General features: G+C 36.2%; 1 protein-coding gene across 2 annotated transcripts; it reads right to left on the bottom strand.

The window, feature by feature from the left end:
- Positions 1-5,550: 5,550 nt before the first annotated feature.
- On the bottom strand, positions 5,551-10,631 carry LOC111368552 (ALA-interacting subunit 1-like). 2 transcript variants are annotated; one of them, XM_022989857.1, is made up of 9 exons: positions 10,412-10,631; positions 10,193-10,327; positions 8,471-8,529; positions 8,287-8,361; positions 8,086-8,199; positions 7,902-7,972; positions 7,325-7,622; positions 6,230-6,519; positions 5,551-5,897 (listed from the first exon to the last, which is right to left on the bottom strand). In XM_022989857.1, the coding sequence occupies exons 2-9, from the start codon at positions 10,290-10,292 to the stop codon at positions 5,843-5,845; spliced, it is 1,062 nt and encodes a 353-aa protein (XP_022845625.1). In that variant the 5' UTR covers positions 10,293-10,327; positions 10,412-10,631; the 3' UTR covers positions 5,551-5,842. The 2 variants fall into 2 exon arrangements, with proteins under 2 accessions (XP_022845625.1, XP_022845624.1); XM_022989856.1 differs by having other exon boundaries at positions 10,193-10,630.
- Between the last annotated feature and the right edge of the window lie 458 nt (positions 10,632-11,089).

Below are 11,089 nucleotides of genomic sequence, written 5' to 3'. Positions count from 1 at the left end.
GTCGAATACGAGGGGGATTCCGACGATGACGACTGGAAGGCGTACAAGACACCAAACGAGGTAATTATCATCTCGTCAGACAAGTGAGGTGACGATAGCTAGGAAGATGGTTCAGTTGTCGACGACAACTGAAGTGACACCCATGGAATGTAGTGAATAAGTATTGTATAGTTAGGTATTTTGCAGGGATGACTTTGGTTAAGACAAAACCAAAAAGTCTACGTAAACATGGCCCTAAGATGTAATTCGGGTAGTGTATTTTGCGTGTTCCAGTCCAACTGTCGAGAATTACTGAAACTATCTGTCGAGAACGACATATTAACTGTCGGGCATTAAGGATCGTATGTTTGTAAATGGATCTATATTTTGCAGTATATTGAATGGGTGTTATGAAATGGTGTTTATCATGCACCAATTTTAGTCCACGATTTACGATGATGCAAATGATAGTAAATATCTTGGGGATTAAAGATTGCATTTTTAGATGGAAAACAAAAATACATGTACAGTGTTCAATCGGTTCCGTTATGTTGTTTTGTGTTCCCAACATGTACAGTTTACAATATTTGTGAAGCAAATCGTGAGTGCAGTGCAAGGTTCCGTCAATTGTCGAGAATAAGTAACACATCTGTCGGGATCGACATTTTAATAGGGCGGGATGTTTAGAAGGTGCTGAACAGAGTCTGAAATTTGTATGTGCACAAAAGGCTGCAAAACATGCAAGAACAGTAATTATCACAAACTTTAAAACATAACTTCAAAATGTTTGATGCAGTACGGAATAATGAACATACAACATCTATTACACCGCAAATCTCTAAAGAACGTGTGATACGTGAGGGTTTGAACACGTGGTCCGGTTATGACCAACTCCACCACAGCGAGTACATTTCCTGTTAGACCATGCATACTCGTACCTAGAATACTTACGTCGGGTTGGTGGTCTACCTGGAGGACGACGTACGAGTGGCGGCAAAATAGGAGTACATTTAATTAAGCTCGGAGCAACCCAATCCACTTCCCTCTGAACAGGATATACAGCTTCGTTGTAAGCAGCCCTCCAGTATTCCGATGTGTAATAAGGGGAGCAAAGCTCGTATATAGACTTCCCTCTAAAGCAAGCAGCATGACTTGCATGAACACATGGCATATGGTTTAGTTGGAACTCACGACATGTGCAGGTATCTTCGGACAAGTCAACTATGTCTGTGTCATTGAATATTTCAACCTGCGTTAAGTTGTTTGTCAGGACATGGGCTCGAAGCCTAGTTCCATTTTCGAACATCGTCCATAACTTGTTCTCCATCCTCGGCGTCAATAAGGTACTGCATTCTTCCGCATTTGTTCGACGTTCGCAAAATCACTTCTGCATAGTACTCCGAATGTGTTAAACCAAGCAGGTTATCGGTAACGACTGGGCTTCTCTCAACGTCGAGTTCAAAGACTCTGCGTTGTTGTTTGTCATAATGTTGTAACGGTGTCCAATAAATAGTGCTCTGGACCAAAATGAATAACCCGCTCGCTCTAAGTACCCGTGCGCTCTTTCGCTCACTCTATGAATCTGTCCCATGAGTCGTTCAAAGTCCTCGACCCGAAAAGTTGTAGCAACTCATTTGAATAGAAATATTAGACTTGCATTGTTGTACCGCTGTATTAGGTTCTTTTCCATATGCCATATACAACGACCATGGTAAGACAACGGAAACAACCGAGTAATCGCTTTCTTAATACTCTTTTTCCTGTCCAAAACAAACACAAGTTCTTCAGAGTCCCCTATAAGGTCTTTCAATTTTGACATAAACCACTTCCAGGATTTACTGGTTTTAGCATCCACGATCCCCCATGCCAACAAATAAATCTGTTTATTACCATCTTGGACAGTTGCCACTAGAAGTGTACATTTGTATGGACCCTTCAAGTGACTGTCATCAACATAAATAACGGGTCTCAAGTACTGCATATAACCACGAATGCTTGCACCAAAAGCTACGAAGAAGTAATGAAACATATGAAGAGAATCAACTTTGATGTGGGTTACGGTCCCCGGGTTACTCTCTCCTACGACGTGACAGTACGAAGATAATTTCTGAAAACTGTCCCCCGGTGTACCATGTAGCATATTTAAGGCATGGAGCTTCCCCTTACGTGCTTTGTTATAACTAATTTTCACACCAAACTCATATCACGTGCAATATCAGTAGGACGATACGATCGATATGGAGTATACAATTTTTCCAAAAATGTGCTCCGCAATTACAGAACTAGTGGCACGCCAATGTGCGTTACGACGAAAATCAAGGGAACATGTGTGAACTGTAATGAATTTTCGGATCATGAAGATTGCAGATTGCTTGACAGTAGAAGCACATAACATCCACTTGCAATTATCGTCCACACAGACCCAAAATTGGAACTTCTTTTGCAAAGCAAGTACACGAAGCTTCGAGTACAACTGTTTCTTGCTAAAGAATATTTGCTTCTCGGCGAGAACGAATGTATTTGCAGCTGTAATCCACTCATCTGTGCACAAAGTTCTAGAATTTGTGACATTGTCTCGTCAATTTCAATAATAATAGCACCATCTGTACCATGTAATAGGTTGTCTGAGTGCTCATCGGATGTTGTAGCCTCTATACGATCAATTGGAGGTTCGGCTGCTTGGGTGTGTGACATACTGTGTTGATGATTGATCTTGTCATGTTGTACGTTCTGCGGACATTCCGTTGGGCCAAACAAGTTCCCTGCACAGTTTGCATCCGTTGCCATATCAACACTCGAGAGCTCGGTATCCAAAAAAGTGACGCAGAGTGCAGTTTCCTTATGAACAGATATGTACCACTGTAGGTCCTCATCATCGCGTATCTCTGTCGAAGGTATATTCAAGTTCGGGATTTTGAACTTTAATTCAATTTCATTGCGGGATTCAACAATACCAAGTTTGTCCTTCAACCGTAACACAAGTTCTGCTATGGTAATACTTCTCGACCCTAAAATGGAAGTGGTTTTGTCCCCTCTCCACTTCCATTCATCATCCAAGTGAACAAAGTTTCCTTCATGCGACACGATGAATCTCAAATCATGAGTCATACCTAAAATGTTGGGATTGCAAAAGTGAGAATTCTGCACATTCATATGTCGACATTTTATAACATCAAATTGGCACATGAGAATACTTACATCCTTGTAATACCAAAGATATAAAATGTTAACAGTTTTCAGGTGTCGAAATCGACAATTAAATTTTCTATCTCGACAGTCACTAAATGTCGAGTTCGACAGTTAAAATGTCTAACCCGATAATTTTGAAGATAGCGCTTGACAGTTCAACTAACATAACTTTCAGGGAAGATAAATATCATGTGTTTCACTGTTTGAAGATTTTATTGAAAACATTAAAGGCCATAATCAATTCTCAACTACAATATCACTGTATCTTTCTACAAATGAAGAAGGTATCACTCGATGCTTCATTAAATGTGGAATTAAATATGGAATCCTTCACATTTTCTAAAGAATCTTGATATTTATTTTTCTTTTTAAAATATACCAAAAATAAAACACATCAATGAATAAGAGATTGAAAATGGTCATTTAAATATGATCTTGTTGTATTGAACATTTAAAGTAGTCAAGTATGACATGAGAAGAGTTTTTTTCTACTAGTTCACTTTTGAAATTGATCAATGGCTTTTCTTGTTTCCTTGTTGATGATGGAGTGGAGATGATGAAGAAGAAGAATCTCTTTCAATTTGTATGTGTGTGTGTATTTTGTAAAGATTTCACCCCTTTTTAATCAAAAAAATCATATTATACAATATAATATTGATATCTTCAATGTTAAAATTAAAGAAAATAATTAATCACATCATACCATTAATTGCATTCAAATCGAGCATTTATTGCTGCAAAAAGGTGTTCAAGGATAAAGTGGACATTTTGTAGTGAAAAACTGACATTTTTGGAAGAAATTGGTGTAAGTCAAAAAAAATTTTGTATTTTCAATTTTAGTGACATTTGTGTAAATTCCCCTAAAACCTAATAGCTAATGGGCCAATTTTCAACTCCATATTAACCACTAAATGGTCCAACTAATCAAATAATAATCTAACCCAAACCCGAGCCATCCAAAAGTGTAGTTCGTCTCCGAGCCGAGCCAAGTCCATGGTGTCGATAAATAATCTGACAACTATTTTAAATTATCTCCCGAAATTATTGGGTATCAAAAAATCCAACACTGGCAATGCAAGGTATCAATTCGGGAAGACCTCCACTGGCTACACCACCACCTTCCAGCTGATTGAGATTCGACATGGAAATAAAACTCATTATTCGAGAAAACACACTTTGACAAAAGAAAAGAAATGCTCTCTGCTCTCTGAATTGGCGACTGTGATACCTGGTCTCTTCTATTTATTAGCAGAGAATAGTCATTCCAGTAGAAAATCAAATATTTACAAAATAATCCTTGGACGTGTTTCCAGAGTCCCTTCAGTGATTTGGAATGTACATTTGTTGCAGAAAAGGAATTTAGGAGTTGATGATAAAGCAAAATTGGAAAAAGGAGTGAGACGCTACAAGTCGGCTATTTCAGGTTTGAGGTGGAAATAGATCATTCTTCCAGAACCAACAATGTTCGTTGAAGTTTCTGAAAAGTCTCTGACCAGCCTCTGGTATGCTTAACATTGTATGGTTAATTGAACTACAGCTCCATCTGATGCTCAGATTTTTAGAAATGAGCTATAATATAATCCATACCTTTCTCCCGGCGGGTTGTTGTAATGAATGTGTTATATCGGCCACCTGAAACATGGTTTTTCAAATTAATGAAATCTTACAAAAATCTTATGATACTGGTTCCTGTAAACCATGAGTATATATCCGTTTATTTGTAGAGATGAGAGTTAAAAAGGTTGGGATAGGTGATCATGTATAAAGATGAATAAGTATTGGGTAACCCGTTAAACTTCAATGAGTAAGTAATAACAATTTTAAAGTTTAGTTAGCATTCATTAAATTTAATCTTTGACAATTACACCATACTTTTCAGTAATCAAAAAAATTAATAATTAAAGAATACCTTGAGCCGGTCGAATAGCAATGTCGATGAATCCATATCTGCAGTAAGCAGTGAAAATGATCTCCGGTTACGTACAGTTAAAAAGTTACTGTTGCATGCCGGGTTTTGCAATTTTAACGTAGAAGTGGGAACTAGAACCCAAATTAATATGAATAGCACCAGGTGGACTCGGCAAACGATAATTTAGTGTAGTGTTTTCACCTGAACAAGAAGACAAATAAGAGGAATTTGGTGCCTAAATTACCTTTCGTTATGGCATTGTTTGTATATATAATTACTGAGGCTATGTTTGAACCACATTTTTTTTAAAAAAAAAAAAATACATTTTTAAATAGTGATTTGACTTTATTTTAACAATACATTCTTCAGTAAAATAATATTATACGCAAATTCAAAACTTTTCTTTATTTTTTAGCCACACATTTCTCATCAATACAATATTCAAAAATGCATTCTTAAAAATATAATGCGGCTCAAACAAGGGCTGAATATATTGTCCATCAGAGTATCCAGGATAATGGTTTATATTCGAAAGAACTATTTGGTTCATGGAATGAACTCGGCATATAATGAAACTGTATATGTGCAAAGGCCGTAATCAAATTTACAACCAAATGCATTACACGTCGACTATTTCAATAAAAACTAAAGTCCGAAACATTTAGAACGCCATGTGATGAGGTCTATACATACACCTCTTGAAACTTAACAGGCACAAGCTTAAGTCCCAAACATCCACTTGAACACTCGTTCAAGGGCTCGCTCTTAGTGACCTCCCGGGTTGCGGTTCCATGACAAATAAGATGGGTCTCCAAGTTGCCTGAATAAAGAAATCATATCAATGACAGGTTCATGCTAGTTTAATTTAACATATATTGGGAATTGCAGAATAAGAAAGGTCCCAGCAAAGGCTCAGTCTAGAACGGAAACACATACTCTGTGTGCTCATTCAAAAAGATTACACTCAGAAGTACTGGAGGATCCTCCAACATTACAGTTAGTTTGGATAACCTAGCATGTCATTGGAACACGTGGTGGCATGGGAGACCAAATTATAGTTCTCGACTAACAATGGTGAAGGCTTTTTCCCAAAAAAGATACTTCCACAAAAATACTATAAGCTAAGAAAACAATGGAGGCAATAAACCGTACCTTGGCTTAACTAGATAGATAATTGTGAAAACCATTGCGAGAAAGAAGCACAATCCACCCACAACAAGGTATGCAATACCAAGAAAGTCATTCTTCCCTCCAAGCCAGCTGGTGGTAGAAAGGACAAGTTTCTTCTTGCCATCGAAACTATAGGTGTTATAATTATTTTGCAATTCCACGTTAATGACATCACCAGCCTCAAGATCCACCTCTATTTTCCCGTACAGTTTTCTAAAAGTTGGAAGCGCTGCAGTTCGCATCCAAACAATAAGGTCCTCCTGCTCGCTCAACTGTTAAGTGATAAAATATTAGTATCTGATGAAATTAGCCTAGTCCGGAAAGCAAATCAATAGAAATAAAGACAGAAAATTTTATACACATCAATTATCCTAGCCATGTTACATTAATAACAAACTTAAGCATGATTTTGAGTCGTGTCGTCAGGGATAAGTTTGCAATACCACTCAGGATGAGTGTATCAGTACAAGCAGCAAGCATATGAACTGCCAAAGCAACAAATTGAGCCCTTGTTTGATTCTCATTTTTCTAAAAATTCATTTTTTCAAAACTCATATTCAACCACACATTATTCAATAAAATAATATTACACGCAAATTCAAAACTTTTCTTTAATTTTTAACCACATATTCTCCATCAATCTTTCAAAATGCATTATTTCCCCCAAAACGGGGATCAAACAAGGGCTGAATATCCACTATCCAACTCACTTTTCATCTTTACAGAAGATCCCCAAAAAGAAATCAGATAGCAAGTCCTTAACAGTGGAAGTGTCTTAGTTTTCTGTTTATTATGATCTTTTAACTTAAATTGTGTTCAAAAATGAAAAATTGAAGCATGTCCAACCACACAAAAAACTACGATGCTATGGTAAGAAAATTATTTACATATTTTCACAGTAACATAGTTACAAATCATTTTCATATTGTGAATAACATTGTTAAATGTTAAATAAATAAACAATTATACCATTATCCTTAGCCGATAAACTCATTTCAATAAATCATGACCAAGGGTAAATATCATGCATGAGAGAGGTGATTAATTATATATGATTAAGTATGACTGAACGCTTACTGATTTATTTGGATCGAGGGTTTTTCCACCGACTAGAGTATTATTCTGAAAATTCCTTGGGTAGACATTTTTGCCAAATTTGTGATCTCTATCACTCTTCCACGAGATCTCTCTCTTGTTTATGGTCATCGGCTGGTTGTTGCGAGTGAAGTCATAAGTATCATTGAAAAGGCTCCAGGCTATAAGACCGCATGGCACAATTGGCATCCCGTGGGCAGTATCTTCAGGCTTACAGGCACTTGTGTCATCCGCATCTCTTGAATTTCTCAATTGCTGATCACTTCGGCTCCTCACATACCTGGGATGGGCATAGATATCAGCCACATAATTTGAAAAATAAAAAAGAATAACGAATTAATAAATTCATTATGATTTCCTAACAAATCGCAAAAGATTTCTAATGGACAACTATCACAAGATACAAGAAGAAAAAATAAAAGAGTTCGATATCTATAACAAAAACAAGGAATCACTAACACTCATCCACAAAGGTAGAAATTCAATATAATCACCAAAGAAACAGTTAAATATTTTATTTTCCAATTTAGTGCTCAAAATATAGAAACATTAAAAGTACCTGCGGTGATTCTGGTAGAAATTGTCAAGCTGATAATATACATAAATGGGCTGTTCCATGCGTTTTGGAACCTGGTATGATTAATCAATAGTTATCAAATATTAGATTTTAAAATTATACTAAAACATTAATATAAAATGCAATTGCCACGACAAAACTCATAAACCGTCGAATGGAAACTCACCCTCAGAATTCTACTGCAGTTTTTATCTCGAGAGCTTTGTATAAATCCAACTTTATCACTCCTTGAATCTAAAGGAATGCAATCAGTTTCATACCGATCAATAATTTCAACAACCTGATGAAAAGAAATCACTTTAATGAGTGAAGCACACCAAAAAAATAAAAAGAAAAAAAAAGAACAGCTACAAAATTCAGAGCATACATCCCGGGAAGCAAATAGGGAGACAACTCCAATGGGAATAAAGATGACACTAACAAGCAAGAAAGCTGAAATCACCTGCACATAAAAAAGTGAGAGGGTATAAATCCATAGGTAAAATAGATCCCCGTAATGTGGTGAATTAATAAGGCACCAGTAGTATGTAGAAACAGTTTATAGTATCTACCCATTTAGGTGTTAGAATAGGCTTGCATGCTGGAAGTTCTTGTTGTGTAAACCTTGAATCTGAAGAAATAATGAAAACAAAAAAATACTTTAATCAATCACAAACCAAATTCTGATCAAAACGCATACAAATTATTGCTTCACAATACATTCTGAAGATGAAAAAAGGTATTGAATTGATATTCCAGTATTTTACTCACTAATGCAACCTCCAAACGAAATTGAAAGCCCAAGCAGTCTGTTCTGCATTGTTTCCACATAGTAGTAGGTTTTAGTAAGTCAAACTGTTGTTTTTTTTCATTTTGAAAATGCCCCTAAGAAATAGGTAATTGCATCCTATGGATGATACTTGTAATGGGTTGGTAAGCATCATTGTCCTTTCTAAAACTTTTAAGCCCCTCTAAGGGTGACATGCAAGCAGGAGGGAAGGGTTTTTCATAGCTAAAAACAAGAGTCTGTTCTGCATTGTTTCCACATAGTAGTAGGTTTTACTACGTCAAACTGTTGTTTTTTTTCATTTTGAAAATGCCCCTAAGAAATAGGTAATTGCATCCTATGGATGATACTTGTAATGGGTTGGTAAGCATCACTGTCCTTTCTAAAACTTTTAAGCCCCTCTAGGGGTGACATGCAAGCAGGAGGGAAGGGTTTTTCATAGCTAAAAACAAGTATACTCCATGAAAATTCCAAAACAATGTCGGCAAATATAACTTGATATCACCGAGAGTTGCACACAATCTTTGTCATAGACAACAAAACAATAGGAGAAGTGCATCATGGCCTGCAGCTGATTTGATTAGGCAATCTTTATATGGTTCATATGCACTTATACCTTAATTAACCATCCGTTCACCTCAAGTCTTTAACTACATCACTGGCTCTATCAATATTTCTTTGATACCAAACTCAGTAAAAAGAAGTATGATATGTTACACAACATTGGATGAAAGGAAAGTATTGGCCAGTGCATTCACTGTGAATCCTTTGAGAATTCCCCTCCCCAAGCCTTATTGAATTTTAATCCTTGCTAATTCTGAAATGTGAGCTTCAAGAACCAAACCTATTGAACTACTCAGACCCCGAAACACTGGAATTAGGCTTGGATGATCCTTTGAAAACAAGCCTAAAGAGCATACAGTTGGGGCGCTATTGTAATTTACTATTTCAAAACCTCTTGTAGGCAAATCAGTTTGCCAATTAAAATTCGTATTAATAATCGATTTAGTCCAAGATGCATTGCGTTGACAAAAATGCTTTGTATTCTAAAATCCAAGCCTTAATTTATGCCTTCAATGGAAACCCATATAGATATAATCCGACTTAACTCAAGTTTACTACCGTTGGCGGCAAAATGCCTATAAAAATTGGAGAAAATTTATGCAGCCAAGAATGTTTGGCAAGCGTTAATAAACATGATAAAAGTCAAACCTCTTTTATCAACATATTTCTTGGAATCCACGAATACTGCCCACTTATCCGCCAAATATATGCTTAATTATTGTGCAGGTACCCTTTGTAATTACATAAAATAACATGCTTAGTGCACTTTCCAGCCACATACAAATTAACAAGGATTCAAAGACAAAACCCCACCCTTAAACCCAGTTAAATTTTCAAGACAATTGTTTGTGTACTACCTATCAATTTACAATTTAAATTACATTCAATAAAAATAAGAATAATCAAGATACGAAAACAGGATTTCGTAGGAAGAGAAAAATACATTTGGGTCGCTTGGAATTCCTTCTGGGCGCTGTTGGATCGGCTGATCCAGGTCCTCCGGCACTCGTTGACGGAGTATTCGAGTTCATTACTTCAGCCATATTTTCCCCTTCTTTGCGAAAATTATCGTGAAAAACTAATGATAGATCAATTAGAAATATGGAAATTAATAAATAAAAAGGCTCTGAATCTGAACGAGATCAAATTTTGGAATTTATACTTTTTATAAGCAATCGAGAGAGAAGGGAATTATGAGGGTTTGGTATATATATCTCAAGCTCTTTCTTCTTCTTGGACTTTGAAATCTCTTCCCGATAATTCTCTATTATTAGGGAGGCAGTCCACACGCCAATCTTCCGTCTCTAGAAGTCAAAATAGTACTGCAGAGATTAGAGATTGAAGATTGGACACGGTAAAACCGCGTCGTCCACCCAGTTCGTGGAAAAGAAGGGGAAAAGTTAATTAGGGTGTGTTTGATTCATGCTTCATGGAAAATAAAAATAATTAGCCTTGTTTGAGCCTAGAAGAGAAAATGAATTTTTGAATAGTGTATTGATATGAAATATATGGTTAAAAAATAAGGAAAAAATTTTGATTTGCGTGTGATATTATTTTATTGAAGAATGTGTGGTCAAAATGATGTCAAATCACTATTGAAGAATGAATTTTGATGGAAAAAATGGGGCTCAAGTAAGGGCTTAGATTTTTTTCGATTGAAAAATCAAAAGTTAAAATTAGAAAATTGAAATGTCAATGGGTAGAAGAATAATAACAGGAGAAGTGCAACAAACTTTAAGCATAATTTCATGTTAGTCACTTAAATTTTTGGGAAAATAGCAAAAGAGGTCTCTAAACGTCTGTGCTTGTTTCATCTTGGTACTCATTCTTCAAAATGGAG

Source organism: Olea europaea, chromosome 19 (genome assembly GCF_002742605.1).
Source record: "Olea europaea var. sylvestris chromosome 19, O_europaea_v1, whole genome shotgun sequence".
Taxonomy (NCBI): domain Eukaryota; kingdom Viridiplantae; phylum Streptophyta; class Magnoliopsida; order Lamiales; family Oleaceae; genus Olea; species Olea europaea.
Note: the sequence above shows the minus strand (reverse complement) of the source record. Positions and strands in the feature narration are given on the sequence as shown.